General features: G+C 35.6%; 1 protein-coding gene across 2 annotated transcripts; it reads left to right on the forward strand.

Moving 5' to 3' along the window:
• The first annotated feature begins 7,276 nt into the window (after nt 1–7,276).
• On the forward strand, nt 7,277–13,392 carry LOC144444472 (uncharacterized). Of its 2 annotated transcripts, none has more exons than XM_078133896.1 (6): nt 7,277–7,463; nt 7,603–7,724; nt 8,202–8,327; nt 9,214–9,618; nt 10,164–10,310; nt 10,699–13,392. In XM_078133896.1, the coding sequence occupies exons 1-6, from the start codon at nt 7,387–7,389 to the stop codon at nt 11,136–11,138; spliced, it is 1,317 nt and encodes a 438-aa protein (XP_077990022.1). In that variant the 5' UTR covers nt 7,277–7,386; the 3' UTR covers nt 11,139–13,392. The 2 variants fall into 2 exon arrangements, with proteins under 2 accessions (XP_077990022.1, XP_077990023.1); XM_078133897.1 differs by having other exon boundaries at nt 10,670–10,952.
• The last annotated feature ends 9,310 nt before the right edge of the window (nt 13,393–22,702 follow it).

Genomic DNA, 22,702 nt, shown 5'->3' on the forward strand with positions numbered 1-22,702 from the left:
ACGATATATGTGACGTATCTTGTAGTAATTTTAGCATTACTTCAGGAAATATGGTAAGACAACCTTTGATATTTGCCATATTTGCCATAGTGTGTGTGTGTGTGTGTGTGTGTGTGTGTATATATATATATATATATATGTGTGTGTGTGTGTGTGTGTGTGTGTGTGTGTGTGTGTGTGTGTGTGTGTGTGGCGCGCATGCCTACCTGTCTAATTGTATGTACATACATACATACATACATACATACATACATACATACATATGTATGTATTTATTTATTATGCGGTTGAAAAAAGCTCTGACGATGACATGTGTATGCTTTTGTTAATCCAGAACAAGCGATTTGCAGTAGATTCAACCGGAAGAACAGTGTACGTATATGGCTACCTAGATTATGAATTCGAGAGAAAGTATGTGTTGACTCTCATCGTAAATTATGTAAGTTGAAAGACAACATTCACATTCAAACCATTCCAAATTCTGGATTATTAAAAGTCATAGTGATTAGTGATGACATAGATACATACATATATACATACATATATATACACACACACACACACACACACACACACACGCATGCATGCGTGTATGTATGTATGCATACATACATACATACATACATACATGTACATACATACATGCATGCATGCATGCTTGCATGCATGCATACATACATACATACATATATACATACATACATACATATATATATATTACATACATACATACATACATACATACATACATACATACATACATATTATACATTATCATTTTGAACATCACAATTGGTGATGGTAAGTTATAATCTAAACTTGTCATTGCAAATCAGCCATCTTGAATAGTGCTCTATGGGAAATAAGATTATAAACACGGGTCAAACCATTGCAGTAAATAATATTTTTAATTACAAACATATTTTATCAGCCCAAAACAGACCGACCACCCAAAACACGTTTCAGTGGGGATTACAAGTAAAATACATTGATGGCTGCATTATCCCTGATTTGATCAGATGTCCTCTATGTCAGGTGTCATAATCTTGACCGACGTTACCAGTCATCATACCCTAAGCCCTAGCAAATAGGGTTGTGTGGATCGGAAACCAGTCTAAGGCCGTATTTGAATTGAGTACAATGCAGAGCATTTGAATATTTTCTATGAGAGCTGATCATTGATTGGTTATGACATATTTAAATTCACGAATAATTAATACCTATATACTACAATGGGCCTGTGTGCGTTTTCAGCCAGAGAATTATTTTCTTCCTTTTTGTCAACAGGGAAATATGGCTTACGAGAATGTTTTATATTGCAACAACTTCTGATAAAATCGAAACATTTTTATGATTTTTATTTCCAAATTTAACGACAAACGTTTCGGTACGAGAGTTACTAATACAAGCAAGCGTGAAGAAGAGTACCGTTTTCTTTATCAGAAATGTGTTCATCATTATCGTCTGCAGGCACTTTCAAATTCCAGTAGGATCTATAGAGAGGTGTACATTACCGTAGAAGACGTTTCAAACTGGCCTCCTGTGTATAATGAAAGCTGTGCATCAGTCCAAAAAGATACTGACGTTCCTGTAGATTATGTAGGTGGATTGATTTCCATGTGATGCTTAATTACTTATGGTGTGTAAATGTACTAAAAAAAAATCAGGGGTCACCTGTGCACATTTTTATGTCAAAATAACATGAAAGATAAGCCATTTTAGAATCCAATATGGCCGCCGAATATTGCTTTAACTCTATGGGGGGGGGGGGAGGGATTGATGATTTCTTTGAAAAGATGATGAGCCCCCAAATTTCGTTTTTTATTTCAAAAGAACCAAACGGAAGCTTTCAAATGGCAAAGTTTGGAGAGGTTTTAAGAACTTTGATTTCAGTGAAATTTGTACCAGAGGAGCATTGTACCTTAACGACACACTGTATATATGTGTGTGCATTGAATTGCTATATGTTTTTACTTGAAGAAAGGAATTCAATTTTTGTTAGCATGGTTAACATGAAGTATATAATTAGAAGTTAATGTAGTTAGCGGGATGATGGTTATGACCGGGAAATCCACCCAGATTAGCATCATCCACAAACTGAAGACATTAACAACTGATGATATTTCCTTTCTATATGTCTGCAGCCATATCCAATAGCTCTCTGGTTTACACCACCACACACACAACATAAAATGTATTTTGAACGCGATGGCGACCATTTGGCCGAGGTTGACTTGATGAATTCAATTTGTAAGTAAAATTGATTGTAAAGTTGTGAATTAGCTCGTGCCTAACGAGATTTCACATATTCAATTTTCACATACTTAGCATTCCATTATGGTTATTTGAAAATATGATAATTTGGATGTAAAATTATATGATTTAGTTGTGATAGGGATGAGGACAGGATATTTATTTTGGATTTTTAATTTATAAAACAAATTTATCCTGGCGTCCTACTTGAAAAATCAATGTAAATTAACAGACTATTAAAGTCCGTGTTTGTAACTAAATATGTTTATATATATGGTTTATTCGGTACTTTGGCCACTGGCCTTAGTTAGCCTATAGTATTTACAAGGGGGCTGGAGGGCCGGTGGAATAGGGGTGGGGTGGGTTACATTTTACAAACCAGTTCTTGGGGAATGGTCATATTTTGCATTACAATATTTGGGGGGGGGGGGGTCCCATTTTAGAATCCGTAGTTTTGTGACAAAATTGAATATTCAATTATTTTTTCAATTTGTTTTGTGTGTTTTGAGATGTAAACGTGAGATGAGCACTTAACATTTGTTTTTACGAGTACTTTACATGCCAAAATACAAAAATGAAAATACATATATTGTAAGAAATTGTTTAATAAAATGATGCATTTTGTTGAGTGTACCATCTCACCTTATCACTCACACTGTCCGTGAATATGATGGTGATGGTAGCAGTGATGATGATGATGATGATGATGATGATGATGATTTAGTTTTGAATGTCATAGGGAACACGGACCGTGATACACTTACTGACTCAAGTAGTAACAGTGAGTCAGATTAGAGTGACACTGATAATGGCAATACTGAAGGTGAAGATGATGATGATGATGACAATGGTATCTGGGAACTGCTACAAGTGACCAGAGTATGCACAACAAAGAAAGCACGTTTTAGATACTAACAAGATTGTGTATGATTATAAGAGAAAGGTTACTAGCCAGTCCTTTACTGTTTGTCACTTTATATGTACAAATATTGCTTGAAATCTGAAGATGAATTAATAGTATATTACTATAGTATATTACTAATAGTATATTACTATATAACACATTCTGCCATTTCAGGTCAAATTGAACTTTTCAGACTGGTTAAGCCTGAATTGAAAAACTTTCTTCAATACAGTGACTTTGATTGTAGGAAGGACAATATGGCGACTTCAAAATTCTACAAAGTAGGTACCACTGAAGCCTTTACCGAATTGTAGTTTTTGCTAATGAGAGCATTCATCCTGACAAAAAAGAGGCGATGGTGTAATAATGATGACGGTTTTCAATGTACCATTCACTACCCCACACTTTCACATGAGTGCATTTACCCTGCTGCCCTTGTATGTATTCTTTAGATGATGATGGTGGTGATGATGATGGTCGTGGTGGTGACGGTGGTGGTGGTGATGATGATGATGAGGGTGGTGGTGGTGATGATGATGATGATGATGAGGGTGGTGGTGATGGTGATGATGATGAGGGTGGTGGTGATGATGATGATGAAGGTGGTGGTGGTGGTGGTGGTGGTTGTGAAGATGATGGTGGTGATGATAATGATGGTGGTGGTGGTGGTGGTGATGATGATGATGATGATGATGATGATGATGAGGAGGAGGAGGAGGAGCATACGCTCTGAGTGATATATTTAATTTCATCTCAGTATTTATCGGTAATACTTGTAAACCAATGTTATTCGTATTTGACAGGACATCGATGAGATCGCGTCACATGTAGGGAGATCCTTGGACATTTATGATCGTGACAGATTCATCATGGAATTTGACGTGACTGTTGACGATGCAATTATCTCAGACGAAGGAATACATTGTTTAGTGACACTTCAAAATGGCTACCAATCAACTGAATGGGGTAAACGTATACAAGAAATGCTACCAGATAAAACTTCGTTCAGCATCACAGCCGGGATAGATGTGATAGGTAAGATCAGACAGGAGGAATTTAGTAAGAAGAAACAAATAAACAACATGTTACTGCAGCTGAATCCAACTTTCCATATCATTACAATTTCTCACTGGCTAATGCGTCTAGCAATCAATTTATTTACTAGATGTAAAAGTTATTCCTGTAATCTAACATCCCTATAACTTATGTCACAGTTTTTTTCATTTTATCAACTTTATCCTGTATTCTAACGTATCTAACCATAATGTCATAATCTCCTTCATTTCAGCAACTTATTCCATATTCTAGTCCAAGTCTCGTTTACTTGACCTGACTTTTAAAACGAGCTATGCTACTCAACATATATAAATTAGGGACCAGTGTGTTCAATTCAGCTTGTCTGTTATTCCACGCTATACTTCTTCGTATCATTCATCCAGTCGCTGATTAGCTAACTTGAAGATAAGTGCTACAGATAAAATGATGTTGGGTTGGTGTTCCACTCAATTCATGTAACATGACATTATTTTCTTATAAACACACTAATAGACAACTTATATTGCAAAAGTAACAACTACGTAGGTGCAACGCACAGTGCATGTAGAAGTAATCTAGTTGATTTCTACCTGATGAATATCAATTCATCAGGTAGAAATACACAAATGAAGCCATTAAAAATATCAAGTCCATGTGTAACGTTTCATTTGTTTTTGCTGCTGTGTGAAAGAATAACAATGCTTGTCACTGTTCAATGTGATTGGGCAAAGGATCTTACCGTGCTTGTTGTGTCTCTGTTATTGCTAATCTAGAGTTGAAATATGTCTATCTTTGTGCCAAAAACGTAATGTCCCATGAGTGAAACACCAAACCAACATCATTTTAGCTGTATGTAGTATAAAGTCTCCCTGCTGGTAATAGATCCCAAAATAAGTAAACATCGTCCATTACATTTAAAGTGCTGATATTTAAGTGCAATGTTATATATTAAAACAATGTTAATGGAGTTTGAACCATTTCAGATCTCATCCTACATACATGATGTTACTTTTAATGGATCCCAAAATACAAATAGTACTGAAAAATGCTAAATTGAGAAATAGAAGAATTTTTACGATAGTAAATGCATGACACTAAACTATAGTAAAGTGTCAATAAAACAGCTATTTTTCCTCATTACTACTGGCTATGTATTCATACCTCTACATACTACCACATATTTTAATTTGATTGTGCTGTTTGAAAGAACTTTCAATATTGGCCAAAACATTTTGAAAAGTAGGTGTGGACGGGGTCTGGGCCTTTACTAAAAGAAGTTAGTTTTTATCCTACACTGAACTATTGATTCCACCCCTTACACACATGTATGTTATTACATTTTTACTTCTAATTTATTAAAGGTTGCCCGGATGGTAAATATGGTGGAAGATGTCAGTATGATTGTATTTGTCAAAATGGTGCTACATGTCATTTCTTCAATGGTGCATGTAAATGTTCACCAGGATGGAGAGGTGTAGCATGTGATATCAGTAAGTTACTTTCGGTTTCTTATTGATGTACATATACCTATCAAAGTTGTTACATAGAGACAAACTAACACCTGTCGTCATGCATGGCTGCCACTGTAATATGTTACAAAATTTTCCTTATATATTCACCAAATTAGAAGAAATTCTTGCCGACAATTTGTGATTTTATGTGTTTAGAGTGTTCACCCCAGGCCTTGGATATGTCATTCGACCATGACGCTTGGTGAACAAGCCGTTACACCTTACATGACATTTAGATCTCAACCGACATCGTTGAATAACATGACACATTAACGTCTACCTATCGATTGCCATCAGTGTAGGAAGTGGAAAGTTTGTTTGCTGCAGCTCTTGTGAGCTGTTATGACAAGCATGACAGAACAATGAACATAATGTTTAGACAAATAAGAGAAAACACTTGCGCTTTGATATCATCAATGTATGTAGATCGGAATGCATACTCAAGGACTGCGTTACAAACACTCATTAAATATGCAAATGAATCATTTATATGATGTGTACTCCAAAAATGCATAGCATTTGTTTAATTATAAATTCATATACTAAGTTCCTTGGTAATTTAATGTAAGCTGGGTTTGATGGCAACCTCTTCCATTTGGTATTTTCTATGATGACTGGTGCTAACATAACAATGCCACTGTGTTTATGACATCAGAACAGAATTATAAATTGAAGTTGAGGGTTATTTTCTAAACCATTATAATACCCATATTATCTGTTCTGTTTTTCTACTTTATTAAAATAATAAATTAGCTATGCAAAGAGTGGAGATAGTACCACATGGAACTCTAAGGACAGAAATTGGTGAAGTTATCGAAGTTACGTGTAACTTACACAATCTAGACGAGACTAATTTGTATAATGCCACATGGCTATATGAAGACAATGATAGTGATCGTTGGCCCGTAGAATCAGGTGGTGTATTACATATTTACACAAGGTATAAAATCACTTAATTTATAAACTTATAATCACAATTGTATATGTTGCTACGGACAAATTATGATCTTTAGCCACATGATGGCCCTGCAATTATTGCCCTTATTACACTCCTACACTTAAAAAGCCCCCTCTTTCTCATGTTTTCTTTAGTATAAGTCAAATAAGGCAATTTGCTGAATATTGAGCGAGTATGACACCATGGCAATGTCAGAATTCCAAATATTATGATGTTCGAAGTACTGGCATACCTTATATACCTAACACCCACAATTTGTTTATATGTGGTCACGTGATATTGACCACATTATGTGGTTTGACAATAGCATAGACCAGTAAAATAACATTTGAAATGATGCCTGAACGGGCATAATCTCAAAACTCTTTGACAGATGACGTCATACGCACAATATTATGTTTTTCATTACATGTCTGAAATAGTCCTTGGAAATTACTACTGCAATATTCCACTACTACCACCATTGCACCTTATGATTGACCAGTACAATATTAATCACTGTGGTTGCAGTAGTGGAAAACAACCAATACCGTCATAATTATCAATAACTATCAAGATGGCGGCAGCAATGGGATAGAGTCCTTATACCATTGATTACTGTCACCTTACAGGTCTGACAGCATTTCTGTCCACGCTTTTGAAATGTTGGAACAGGGAGGTCCATGTTTTAGACAGACGAATGGGAGAGCCACTTTTTAGAAAATGGATTGTGATGGTTACAATTTATGCAACGGACTGGGCTTGATTTCCCCGTTCCTCCCCTTGTAATTAAGAAAGGCTCCCTAACTCGACACACTTTCAGGTAGGCTTCTTCATCCATGTGGTGTCTGAAAGTCTGGAAATAATTAATGGATTTTTGTATTATGAAATTGTTCATGTACAAGTCTTACTAGTCATTGGTTATTACTCCGTGTAACATTATAATTATTTCATTCTTTCAGGCGATTCAAAACGGTTATAGAAATATTTCGAATACAGGACAAGCATGCAGGAATATATATATGTTTAGCAACAGATATAAATGGGCATGAGTATCGGGATGAAATTACTATTATTGTTGAGGGTAAGTTAACCGTATGTCATGTGTGAAAATGTGAAAGGGTACAAAGTCTTATAAAGCCTTATACTGTTGCTGAATCAATACCAGAGTTGATCTCTCTTAAAGTATGTGTATAACACAAACAGCGATCGATCAGAGTGAGGATAAATGAACTATTGTTACGCGGGGACGTCGAGCAAATGATCAAATGATGGAACAATAGTTATGCCAATTATGTTATACTAAGTAATTTATTGCCCTGACTTTATATTTCTGCATTCAACACATTTAAATTGTTCTTGACCACATGATGTATTTTGTATGATATTTTATTCATACGCCTCTTGCATCACAGAAACGTTGACCTTACCACATGATACAGTTGCTGTCATTGATATACCTTAAAACATTTTCTTCGTGTACTCCTGGTCAACAATGTAACCAAGAGGACAATGGCGTTATAATCCTTGTTTAACATGTGCATTTTAAATCAAAACACAGGTTGTACTGATGGCTTCTGGGGAGATAAATGTGACAGGACGTGTGATTGTCAAAATGGTGGAAATTGTAGTCGGTCTTCCGGATGCATTTGCCAACTTGGCTGGGCAGGTACAAACTGCTCCCAAGGTAACAGTTGCATTTCTTATTGTAAACAAGCAACACTATTGAATCAGTTGAGCAAACAATGTATGTTGTGAAATAGATGTTGGAGGTCAAATTACTGTAAGTAAATATGGAAGACATTGGATGTGTTCGCCGCCTTGTTTTATAATCACGTGTCAATAATGTAACACCGTGTTCGAAAAAAATACCAACAAAGTGTTTCAGATACCCCCTTTTCACAGAAATGTAGAACTACCATTCATGATTATGAAAAAATATTAAAAATCAAACCTCCTCATCTGTTTAAATTAAATATCTAACAGATCTAGTAATTAATTTGATTACTTTGGGTATATATGATGTCTTCTTTTGCAACATCTTTTAGTTGATTCTTGATAATAGCTCTCGGAAACAGATAATTTATTGGCTACGTAATAATTAATAGTTGTAGGTGTTTAATTTGGAGGTGACTATATTGTTACAAGAAATATTTATACTTGTCAGGAGTTGTTCGGCGTCTTTGCAGGATTTTATGTTTAAAACATATCACATATTTTATCTCATAACGTGGGGGTGGACTTCTGGTTGCTTGTCCGGTGAAAATGGGTTTGTTCACATAACTACATACGACAGCGACATCATAAGGCAGACTACTTGAGTTTTTATCCCTTGCATTACAGTGTTATATTTTACATACACACCTTATGGGAGGCATTCAGACGAAAGTCCCTGAAGTTGCCTTTGTATGGATATGTAAAATCAAAAGAAATTAAAAGTTCAAACTAACAAAATTTTACCATATCCACTTTACTACAGTTATGCGATACTGATGTGTAAATAACCCTTTCCGATCTGTCGCAATTTCTTATTTTCTAACATTCTTTTGTATTTCCTTATTTCTTTCCTCCAGACATTCAACCACCTCTGTTTACATTTTGTCCAAGTAATATCTCACAGACGGCAATGACATACAGATCACATATCAAAGTCACATGGCCACTACCTGGAGTATTTGACAACTCTGGTCTTTTAAATATGACGTCAAACTTCGATCCCGGTGATGTATTCAGCGTTGGCGCAAATCTTGTGATTTACAAGGCCAAGGACTTGCATGGTAATGAGGCGGAGTGTGGGTTCTACGTCACAGTAGATAACTCCTCCATGATAACGAAAACAACAATAGTTTCATGTTTGCTTGCTACTCTGCTAGTAATAATTGGTCTCATTGCCGTTATAATTTACTTCTGTAGACATCGAAGGAAGATCTTACTGAAGTACACTCTTATGAATGGTCAATGCGACGGAAAAGATATTGGTAAGTGTAGTAAACTATAATTATTATAAATAACCCTTTTTGTGCAAACTAATATGTCTTATTTCTAAAGCATGTAATGGGGATAATAACCAAATATGGTCATTTGTGGAACATATGTGTAATGGTGATGGCCAAATATGGTCATCTGTGGACTATCTGCGTAATGGTGATGGCCATATATAGTCATTTGTGGAACTCAAATAATTTGGAAGATTTATTATTATATTTTGTTAAAGCTTAACGGTATACACTTCATGACTTATTGCTTCTACTGCTACTGTTCAAATTCCATGTACAAAGCCATATGTATTCATATACCATCACATGGGGGCATATCGTAAATCCTGGGTTGGATCATTGGACCTGCCTGTACTGTAGAGAAGCAGCCGTGCAGCCAAGCCCAGCATCTGCATACCATGGGACTAAACTTCTGTGATATTGAGGTACTATCAATAAAAAGAGCAGAATGACTTTAAAGATATTTAAATGGCTTGTACAATTTTACATGCAGACACTGTGACTGACATTTATGTATTACGTTCAAGGTAAAGAAAAGGAATATGATGCATTTGTTGCATACAGAGGGAACACAGAAGAGGAGACATTCGTGTACAAAACACTCATACCTAAACTTGAAAAGAAGTATGGATTTAAATTGAACGTACACGGTAAAGACTTCATGCCTGGGAAAGGTGAGTGCCATACTTCAAACAAACATTTTAGATAAAAACACCACATGCGGTAGTACAAAGCACACTGTATTGCTTCATGTGACATCATTTATACTTGGTGAACTAGAGTATTGGTATTATACATAAGAATATTGAATCAACAGTGACAATTTGCGTTATATACTAGGTTTAATAGAAATATTTTGAATATATTTAGAGTACTACTTTGTCTATTCAGTTAAACTCCTATGCATAAATATTAAATGTTTTAGTGTCGAATAATTATTGGTTCCATCTCAATGGTATAATAATCACCACCACCAATAGCACCACCAATAGCACATCATTGCAGATTGAAAAGCCTTGTCTCTCTATTTCAGTTTTTTCTTTGTGTTGGGTGCATTTACAGCTATCGCTACTAATATTCTGGATGCAGTTACCAACAGCAGATGTACAATCTTGCTTCTATCACCCAACTTCGTCAAAAGCGAGTGGTGTATCTACGAGCTGGACCAAGCCTACTATGAGATGATTGGTCGCAAACATAAACTTATACCTATCATGTTCGATGACATCACTCACACACCCGATTTACCTGTCATTGTGAAAACTATAATAGATTCTATCAGTTATATTGAGTGGCCCAGACATGGCGGTGAAAGAGAGAAGGACACGTTTTGGAAAAGGCTAATTGATGCAATTCCAAAGAAACAACATAGACTACATAAAGGGTTTCTCCATGCCTTGAACATTTTCAAACAGCAGAAACTATGTTGTACAACAGTCAAATACACCCCTCTTACAACAGATGAAGAAGTGCACATTCAAATAGACAATACATTTGCATAGATAAAAGACTTGTATGCTTAATGGTAGTATATTGGAGTCATGATGGGCGAATGGTTAGAGTGGCCGGCTGGACTAGTTTCTTTTTTGACTTTGTGGTTCCAATGACTACACACAGATATTAAAAATAGTATATATTATGGGACATTTGTATATTATATACCAATAATTCCTTGTTTCATATTTCAAAATATTATGTGTAAATTACGACAAGTGTACTACAGCTAATTTCATAATGTCGTACTGCTTTTCTGTTTGATACAACCACAACAAGAAACTGCATATGCCACACTTCAATAACACGATCGCATTTTTGCTAAATTTAGTCTAAATTGAATAAACCATTTAAATGTATCACAACTCCATGTAGACATTCTATTCGGGCACCAATTGTTTTTCTTAGTATCAAACACCCAATGAAGGGCGAGTAAATATCATTTGCGGTGTTCATTTGATGTCTGTATGGTGGTATGTGTAGTTCATTTCACTTAGACAAAATGTAGCAAGAAACTGTATTCATTCAATCTTGCTATCTTAAAGTGTAGCATGGCCGGTTTCTTATTGATTTCTTTGTGGTTGTATCAAACAGAAAAGTTGCGCGTGGTATTATGAAATTCACTGTGAGAGTACATAACGACTCAAAGACAATGTTCATAAAAGTAGGAATATATAGATTTATTTACTTTTTCAAACCTCTCTTGTACACGAATGATATTATGATAGCTTTGTAAATTAATTTCATATCGATCATGCCAAACCATTTGAGGCATAAACTCTTACAACATTATATTTTTATCTTATACAGAAATAGCACATAAAATAAACATAATAAACTGCTACTAAAATATTGTTTCATTTTTTTCTGCTGAAATAATTACCATAAGTCATCTGGTAAAAAGGACGAAAAGACTTCTCTTTTTAATAGCCTATTGTACGTTTCAGTTTTTAAAAAGTGATACGTGTACAAAAGAACTTATCAATCTAATGTCAAAGTCATGCACCATGAAAACACCACAATGTATATCAAAGACAACTTTAGTTTTGATTTGACTGCCATTGGGGTCCATTATTGTATTCAAAGGAAGTCTCAATCACACTCATACAGTACAGTACACAGTAATGAAATTGTACAAACAAATGTAGCATGTGCCTCAAGGACAAAATTTCCTAAGTACCATAGTTATTCACATCTCTTCGAACTTAGACTTATGAAACTTGTTACCAGCCCTTTGGGATAATAATATAACTCTTGGATTTCTCCAGCTTTTTGTAAAGGACACTGACAATATTTCATTTCTCTGTAGAATTTTCATAATAGTTGCCGGCCATTTTTTTAAAATCTAAAACGGGCAAACTTTAATATAATTTGATTTTTCCCCAAGACGTTGCACGTGACCCATGTTTTTTGTATGTTTATTCCTGTTATATGGTATTTTAACTATGTAAGAGTAATTTACAAAACACATGTTCCTAAACAGGTATTTGGATGTCATCAATACAAATTGTGGTCCACAATAGTATTGTGAGCAATCCCAAACAAGTCCCAATTACTGATATTTACTTGCAACAAGAGGTTTCACATCAAATTATCTTTTCTCATTTAAGTGGTTGATTTCTCAACATCAACAATTACTACTTCAAGGTCAAAAGTAGGGGAGTCTGTAAATTTTTGTTAATTTTAGGAAAATGTACTCTCATAGAGTTATTTCTGTCACAGTGAGAAAATGTATAGGTGTGGATGTTCTTAAGTCTACATCTGGTCACACTTTGTCACAGATAAAGCTATTTTTAAAATTATTTTGTACATGCAATAGCCAAACCTTGGCAAATGGTATTTGAGACTCATCTTGTACACAAGGCTAAAATCTGGACAAATTTATCGAAGACTAGAGATTATTAATTGTCTTGTATATAAGATGGTAAAATGTGGGCAACATATTGCGATGATGTTTGACTTTCTAAATCATCTTGTGCATAATGTGGGCAAACGTTATCGATCGAAGACTAGTGATTTTCTAACTCATCTTGATGATATTGAAGGTGGTCAAAGTCTGGTAAAACTTTATTCGAAGACTAGAGCTTTGTAATCGTCTGGTGCATAAGGTGGTCCAATTTGACCAAACTAGGACAACGATGACTGATTTCCTAAATCATCCTGTGCATGAGATGATCGTGATCAAATCTGAATCTGCATTTGGTAAAACTTATCGAAGACTGCTGATTTTCTATTTTGATATATTTGACCTAAGACAGCCAAATGCAGGTGTTTTGAGTTCAACTGCTTGAATATGATAACCATGGATTAAACGACATCACAGGGTAACAAAATTTTCTCTGAAGCCTAATAACCTCGATCTCAAGCTATAACTTAAAAAGAGACACCTTAGGTAAGTTGTTATTCACAATACGGTCATTTTGGTGTCATCCCAAGTAGAAGTACTGTTTGCCTCGCTTTGGAGTGAGTGCACAAGGTCCATGATATCATGAATAACTTCCTCGGATTCAGTTTTGTCAGTTTTTACACTGCAATTATCATTTTCAAAGGCTTCATTGATTTGTGCATTGTCACTATTGACTTCTGCCTCTACGAAATGTATGTCATTCTCATCAGATTTAACATTTTGATCGTCAGTGTCGTCAGTCTCAGCTGCAATGTTAACATTCCTGGAGATGTACTGACTGCGTTCATCACCAGACGTTGATTTCCTTCCAAGGATAACTTCTGTGTTTGTTTTACTGACAAATGCAAAATTTAGTCCTGGTGGTTGCTTCATTCTTGGTTGATATCTGATTTCAAAACCACTTTCTATTCTATTCGCATCGGCTATGGTAGCTTCTACTTCTTTGTCGTCTTTGCGACACTGTCTTCGAATGAATATAATCATTCCTATCGTGAAAGCTACTGCACAAACGAATGCTGCCAACGACAGCCCGAGAACCAACTCTGCAGTTACTGCTTTTGTTGGAGCATTTGTTCCGCAGGCCTCCCCACTACAGGGCAATGTCGTAGTTAAGTTTGTCATTTCTTGTACTGGATGTTCTTCTCCGTTGGGTTTGAATGTTTGCTTGTGGAAGACGCGATATTAACGAAGCACGCGGTATTTTTTTTGAACGCGAGATCTTGCACTTGACTTTTTTCGTGCCTGTGAATCAAAAACACTGGTTTAGTACCATTTATATATTAGATAGTAAAACTATTATTTTACTGTACTGGCAATTGCAGAAAGTGAATTTAACGAGAACTCTACACAGTGTAAGAAATTAGGTAAAATGGAGGGCACAGTGAGGAAAACAGCTCTTGAAATATGGCCCTCAATATGGATTATAGTAAAGAAAAAGCCCACAGCTTCGTCGTCATTCTGTGTTCAAAGTACACAGATTAATGGTACATAGAGACGGTTTACTGCTAGATAAGATCTCCAGGGCGACACCAAGGTCACGAGTGTAGCTTACGTTTTAGTGTACAAGTTCACAGATTTTTAGTTCTATTCAAAATAAAACTGTATAGACACTAAACGAGTCAATGATATAATCCATTAGGGACAATCACACAGTGTCACACTTGTAAGCAACCCCTCACCCCTCCTCCTAAACGAATGTTCACAAGTGCTACACCGACACGTTTATATATGATATAACCATGATGAAAATTGTAGCGGTCACACCACTACGATCAATGCAATGTTAAAAAACATGATTGTAAACACATTAAAATAACTACCAGAAACCCAGCACTGTATATCACATTTGAAGTAAATTTTTATCAACTTATTAACATTTCAGTACCAAACACATGACATGTTATCATTGAAGGCATGAAAATTTTCGAAATTTGGTAAGAAGTGCGAAATGAAGTTGAGCGATCGCATTGACGCTAGACCCCTCCCCCCAACGAACGAAGAGCTTGTGTGATATTGTGATGTTGTCCCTAAGAATGACACGGTGTATGCTGTAGTAACGTACACACATTACTCACAGTAGAAAGCCATGCACCATAGCAGCTAGCTAGCAACTCACTCTTGTTCACACCTTCGTGTCAAATCTAGTCTGTTATACCTACCTCACACTATTAAAAAACTTCGTTAAGCCATGGATGTATTAGGGAGATACCTCCATGGTTAAACCTACTCTAGCTATGTAACCTATGACACGGTTTCTTTTGTAGTAATAAGTCTGCGTTTGTGTACTGTTTCAACGCCCGTGTTTAAACACTTTTACGTGTGTAAACTTTTAAAGCGGGACATCCTTTGATATGCAAATTTGGACTTTCACCTCGATTGTATTGTGTGACGTAGTCTTCAAGAGTGGGCACACCCAAAGGATCAAACCTTATAAAAAGCAAGGCCACGGAATACCATAAATCTATGACGTACATTTACATGACCGTGTAGAAACCATAATGCTACAATATAAAATTCTGGGTGAATTTATCAGTCCACTGTATTCAAAATGTTTAGAGTGAGTTTGTATTGTAAACCGCACAACAAAGGAGTCTGGTTGATATATGGAAAACGAAGGTAGTGGCGTATTTGACATGACCTCTGTGACCTTAGCCATGTGTGTGTTTAAGTGTATTACACTGCATTGGAAACGTGGAATATCCTGACATTTAAGAAAATTACAGGCGACATAACTTACCGTTGTCTGCACTGCCTGGAAGTAATGCAGGATACCTATCAATGGACGGTCAGGTTGTGTTAAGAATAAACGGTATCGATTGATCTGTGCAGGGAATTATCTTCCGACACACAGTAAGCACCCTATCCGTCGTTGCTCTCTCCACACAATGGCGTCTCGGTGCACAGCGTAACTAACATTCACAATGTACAGGTAACTGTCATTATTGTGGTCGGTCTCTGAGGATCGCAGCAGCTTCACTTAATGTAATAACAAGTCTTTCTAACAACAGCAGCATCACACTCCAACAGTACAAATTCACCGTTCAGTTATGTACATATTTCCAAGTATTTTACAGTGTTTTATGTTATGCGCGACATAAGAGCCCAAGCTTGCAAGGCCCAATTAGGCACGTCTTGACAGTAGGTTATGGACTCCTTAGGTTTGTGAAGAAATGTTGTCCGAAGACCTCAGCATTTACAGAACAGCCGAAGATGGGCTCTGCAATTTAGCTGATACAAAACTGTCCTCTGTTAAAGGAGTAGAATAACAGTAACAGTCGCCAAGATTGGAGTTTTGTTAAAGCTATGTAGGCTATATCAAGTGGTGACATACTAGTTTTCACATCTGTTTTTAGGCAACCAATTTGAAAGTGTGATAATGGAAAAAGAAGAAAAGTCTAAATGTTGTATTCTCGCATGAAGAATCAAGAAATGTTTCTTCTTCTGTGCGGATGGTATACATATGGCCATTTAGGGTTTTCTGGGGAATACTTCGTTTGGAACACTAAGATTACTTATGCTTCCTTCATTTCAATTTCCCCAAACCCAATTTCCCTGTTTTGACGTGGGTCTAACTTTGTATATGTATCTACTGCAGTGAGAAATGTAATTAGATTCTATCGGAAAATATGCGTTCCTGGGATAATCCTAGCGGCAAACGAACAGAGATATAATTAGCTCTCTCGTTCGTGTCGGCTTTGAAATTGCGACTACAATCTGAAGAAAAGAGAAGGCTCGAAGCGAGGAAGGCGGTATCTTAATGTATAGACGTAAAAGACAAGGCACAGAAGTCCAGAAATATGTCGAGTAAAACAAATCGCGCCCTCGTAGTATAGAACTGTCAATGAAAAACACAAAACAGACTGGTTGATTGAAGAGCATTTATTTGCATACTAATACCATCGAAGGATGTACACTACTGATTATTAGTGCCAGTACAATTTCAAAATTGCAATTCTTGCTGCGGTATTATCAGTTAACGTGTTATGACATACCTGGAGCTTGTCACATCTATATATTGATAAGAATTCTATTAGAGGTATTGTCTGAATTGTTACAAAATTAAGCCAAACTCTATTGGTAAGAATTCTATTAGACGTATTGTCAGAATTGTTACAAAATTAAGCCAAACACTATTGATAAGAATTCTATTAGACGTATTGTCAGAATTGTTACAAAATCAAGCCAAACTCTATTGGTAAGAATTCTATTAGACGTGTTGTCAGAATTGTTACAAAATTAAGCCAAACTCTATTGATAAGAATTCTATTAGATGTATTGTCAGAATTGTTACAAAATTAAGCCAAACTCTATTGATAAGAATTCTATTAGACGTATTGTCCGAATTGTTATACAATTAAGCCAAACTCTCGATTACTTATTCTTCCAAAATTGCGAAAAGTGATATTTTCTTCTCTCACACTTTAAGAATGAAGCGGTTCCCAGAAGATAATAAGTAACATGTACATTTATGATCAGAGTAGTTCATTTTGTGGTTGTTGATTTATCTGACAGATAATAGCACTTATATTGCCGGACACAGCATGATTGTTATTGAAGGGTATCAAAAAACCTAATCAATATAAACAATCCTGTTGTATACAGCAGTAATACGCTTTTAACTTCAACATCTTTGGTAAATGGTCAGTTTTGATCATTAAATGTATATGTTATGTACAGTCCTGTTCTATCTTTTTGAACTGTACAAGTTGTAATAGATTTCTTTATGAGAAACTCTCTATTTTGCAGGTCAGGAAGAAAAGATCTACTTTTTTTCATGGTTATACAAAATAAAGTAAACTGACAAATGACTACACTGTAAAGCAATCAAATAAAGCTAAGATGATGTTAGTTTGGTGCTTCACTCATGTAACATGACATTTTTTACACACACTGACAACTTCAAATGGAAAAGAACAATTACATAGGTGCCGTGCACAGTGGGGATGTAGAAGTAGTCAAATTGAAATGCTGAGTATCATTCAGCCGTAAGATCATCAAGTCCATGTGTAATGTTTTCATTAGAAGTCTGTTTTACCGCATTGTGAAAGAATCTCAATACTTATCACTGTTCAATGTGGCAAAGGATCCTGCTGTTTTTGTTTCCAAAACGTAATGTCCCATGATTGAAACATCACACCAACGTCAGTATAGCTGTATAATGTTGGTTTTATCGCTTTTTAAAAGAACATGTAGTAGCTGTTATATTAAGACATTTCCAATATAGAGCACGTATGGGTAATACTTTAATATGGTATTACAATAACTTGGTTATATACCTATCCAATGTAGTAAATTTCAAACTTCTCTCTCAAAACTGCACTCGCTGTAACTTGAGTATATTTTTTCGATCAAACAACGAACACTACGTTCACTGTAAACTGTTGAAATATCTATAATTAGACATTGTTAATGATAATTAGAAATCGATTCTATCTATAAGTAATGTTGTAACTATTCCAATGATGATCGTATTGGGGGTTGAATTTGAATGTGAACCCAAAAAATCAATTTGATTAGATTTATTTCACCAAGTCATGTGTACAAATACGTTTCTCCACATGTGATTCAATACTGTTCTGGATGTACGATAGTATACACCAATTGCCTGGCTGTGAGGGCACTAGTATACGTGTATTACCACAAGAGTTGTAATGTAACAACTATTTCTCGAAGCTGAAAGCTACATAACAGCATGGGTAAAGCGCTTACTAATTCCCAATTAAGGCCAGTTAAGAAGCGTTTCAAAATAGACACATATACTTTCTATAGTTATAGCAAATACCTGATAAGACCTTGTAGAAGGGAACGCAAATAGTGCCCCATATGCAAATGTTTAGGTCACTAGGGGTCAATAGTCCATAGCTCATGGTACAATCTGAGCTAATCACTGCAGGCTATATTAATACGATGTGTCATAATATGCCCTGGTCATTATATGCAAAGACAAGTAAGAAAATTGTCTGTGTTATATGTAACAGTAGTTTCAAAGTAAACTCTTAGTTTCAGCTAGTGCAGTTAAAAAACCCTAAAGTGCATTGAAATACAACTCTGTTTATAAGATAAGAAAAACTAAATTAACTAATAAACCAATCTAAGACGTTTCTTTCAAATTTAGTGACTCAGTATTCGTCAGTTTTGAATTTGAAAACGATATCGGAAAAATGATTTGAATTGATAAATGCTAAAAGTTGACTTCCTAGAGTAAAAATATATTCCCGATTGATTTGGTTTATTAAAGTTAAAACTAAACATTGGACATGTAGGTTCTGCTTAGGTATAGACATACATTGATATTTAAAGACAGTGCGTAAAATCAAACCTTTTCATGTTTAAAGGTAAGGCTGAGTTTTTTTTAATCGTTCCTGTAGTTTATCACAGAGAACCTGGAAAGTCATTTTCACCAATTCTTCACTTCTCTCAAATAGAGCAGTGAAAAGGCAACTCTGACTTTTACAGGAGGCCTTCTGTACTCTAAGCTGAACAACTCTTGGAAAGAATGTTAACAACTTGGCAACTATTCACCACTTGCCAAAACAATGCTGTGCCGTTGTTTCGGAGATAATCAGCTCGTTTGTTTCCAAGAATGTCTACAGAAGGCCGGATTTTCCAATTTTCATAACTTTTAAGAGAGGTCGCACTTAGCAGTGTTGGTGAAAGTGACTTTTGTTGGTCTCCGAGCATTAAGATGGACGCCGCCTTTTTGTTCACCATAAAATATCATTCAAGGCAGCAATTCACGTGTGTTTATCTAGTTGTCTTAGATGACATAGTTAATAAAATGCCTTGCATGATTTTAAATCAATTATAATAAGAAGATAATCAAATGTAACTATTTAGCGTCATTTTGAATTAAAACTGAATCAATTAGTTGTAAAGAACTGTCTATTCAAATGTCATAATGACAAAATCGCAGAGAAATACGAAATGTTAGTAAAGAAATGCTGAAAATGAGATAACCTTAAAGGGGCACAAGCTGAGCTTAAACATTTATGGATGAAATTAATGCTGCGTATTTAAACGTCACTCATAGTATTCTACTTACTGAAGAATACTTAACCACAGTATGCAATTGCAAATCTGGTATTAAGATATAACACATAAACGATCCGATAACTTAATTTGTCATACGTATCAAAGAATCCATACTTGGCAATCAACTAATCTAACAATGTCAGAAGGTAATTGTAATGTCATAGAAGGCATGCAGTGACATTAACTTTATACGAGAATAGTTTAATCAAGATTTTGTGTAAGTATTTTCAGTTGAGTAAAAGGTTTATAAACTCAGTTTGTGCCACTTTAATTCTCGGTATGAAAAAGACACATGAAAGTAAACGAGACCGGACACATGCAATACAATAATTAATCAACAGTTAGGATATTTGATTTTCTAGATTGTAAGTTACTTCAGATTCCAAAGCTACCATGTCAATATTATGTCCATTCATTTCCTTTATCGTCTAAAATTTAAAAAAATTTAACAAAACATCTGGCTTGAAATGAATGTTCTCAATCATCCAGGTATGAAGTTAATAACGAAGTAATTACAATCTATCCTACTGGACTTGCTGTTGTTTTACATGACAATAGTTTCACGTCCTATACTGGACACTTCTTCAGACCAACTGCTGATGTAGGGGAGGGGGACGTCATCATAACTTGGCAGGCGCGTACAACACTGTGATAGGTAAAATTCAGGTGTCACCAACCATTCATTTGATCATCATTCGGCCTGAGAAACGTCCAGGATAGGACGTGAAACTGCTGCCATTCAAAACAACAGCAAGTCCAGTAGGATAGATTACAGTTACCTCGTTATTGGATCTGCTTGATGGTCTTGAGAGATATGATGACACCATGCATAGAACATATGTGTCACATATCAAAGAAATTGACTCCAAATTAAAGAAAGGAAAAGAAAAAATACTTCAAACGTAATACAGTATGTTGGTTACTCAAAATATAAATCAATAATTCATTAGATTACATATACAAGCATATCTCACAAAGGTCAGTGTACCAAATTATGTCAGAGTATGATAGCAGATAAACAATAACAGAAATATGCAAAAGGTATTGCTATACTTGGAGTACAATGGGAAGAAAGGTTAACATCTACAATTAAACATGCTCAAACAGATATACTTGAATACAGTGATAATATCAAAACTATATGAACATTATCTTATAAGGGAATTTGAAATGACTCATACTTTATATCATACAAACCATCAGATGATATTTTGGTCAGTCTGTCTGTCTGTCTGTATGTCTGTCTGTCTGTCTGTCTGTCTGCCTGCCTGTCTGTATGTCTGTACGTACGCCTGTACGTATGTATATACGTGCATTAATAAATGCAATTTATCAAACTAATTTTGAGCATTGAAACAGTGCTATCTGAGACTACACAACTTGAGACAATTTTAATTTTACATACACTTTTATTGCTTTCTTTACAGTTTAACATGATGTCAATACATGGCATTGAAACAATCAACACTCGGCTAAACTTTCTACAGTTATATACGTTTTGAAATGCGAATGGCCAAGACAGATATTAAAACCCGACTTTGATCGTGGTTGTATTGAACAGTTTGTGCAGTACTGTTTCAATTGCATTGTCACCTGAGATAAATTGATCATCCTCAAGTGCAAAAATGCTTATGTTGATCAAGTTAGCATTCCTTTTATTGACACTAACATTTAGATTTCATATATTCGTACTCATTATCAGTAGTATTTTTGTATCCTTTTCTTTTAATCCATTCCGTGATTTCATCATAATGACTTTTTGTCATCAATGGATTTTGTCCACTTCCCAGATGTGCATAATGTGCATCGACAACACCCTGGAATCCTAAACCATCATATGGTTGTCGACGGACTGGATCTGTTATTGTTTCATCGAGTTTTGCATAGCTACCGCGTTTTGCGTGAATATCATTTGAAAATGTTGGCGAACCAGCAATGCATGTACGTTTGAGCATAGTAACAATATCGTTATTGTTGATTGCGTCTTTAATAGTACCACGGACGGCTTGAGCTTCTTTACTACTTCCAGTTGTTAGGGAAGCCATATGATGGCCCTCAAGTGTGACATTGGCTATTAGGTCAGCACCACGATTTGCAAGCCTTTCATTTTTATCACCTGCCAAAGCCTTAGACAGAGCACTTTGTGGTGTTCTCTTAGTGGAGTCGCGGACACAAGAGTAAGGGGGTTGATGGTCCAAATTTGTGGTGTGTTCAGACTTCTTCTTCACAGCCTTCAATGCCTTGTAGGTACCAACTTTTCCGAGGTTTGAATTTTTAATGACAAGAGCAGGTTTTTGCTTACGTGATATATTAGTTTTAAATCCTGCCCCAGTTAAGCTGTACAGATGCCCGTTTTTAATATTTGATAAAAACTGACCCCGTTCAATAATTCCATTCCATTTATCAGGATTATCATGAAGTTCCTTGATTTCTAGTTCTTTGTAGCGTTTTGCATATTCAGACACTTCATCATCTGTCGCTCCTTCATGGACTCCTTTGGCGAGTGCATGGAAGAGGCAGTTTTTGCCTTTATTTTGTACAGGAATTGCTTTCCCATTTATGATCACATCATAATGTCCCTCGGGTGTATCAGGACTTTTCTTTCTATGAAGCAATTTGACAACTTTGCCTTTG

The sequence above is a fragment of the Glandiceps talaboti genome, chromosome 13 (genome assembly GCF_964340395.1).
Source record: "Glandiceps talaboti chromosome 13, keGlaTala1.1, whole genome shotgun sequence".
Taxonomy (NCBI): Eukaryota; Metazoa; Hemichordata; class Enteropneusta; family Spengelidae; genus Glandiceps; species Glandiceps talaboti.

Coding starts and splice junctions, on each gene's coding strand:
- LOC144444472 (XM_078133896.1), top strand. CDS start 7,387: ATGCAACGGACTGGGCTTGATTTCCCCGTTCCTCCCCTTGTAATTAAG. Junction 9,619..10,163: donor ATGCGACGGAAAAGATATTG/GTAAGTGTAGTA, acceptor ATTACGTTCAAG/GTAAAGAAAAGGAATATGAT. Junction 10,311..10,698: donor AGACTTCATGCCTGGGAAAG/GTGAGTGCCATA, acceptor GTGCATTTACAG/CTATCGCTACTAATATTCTG.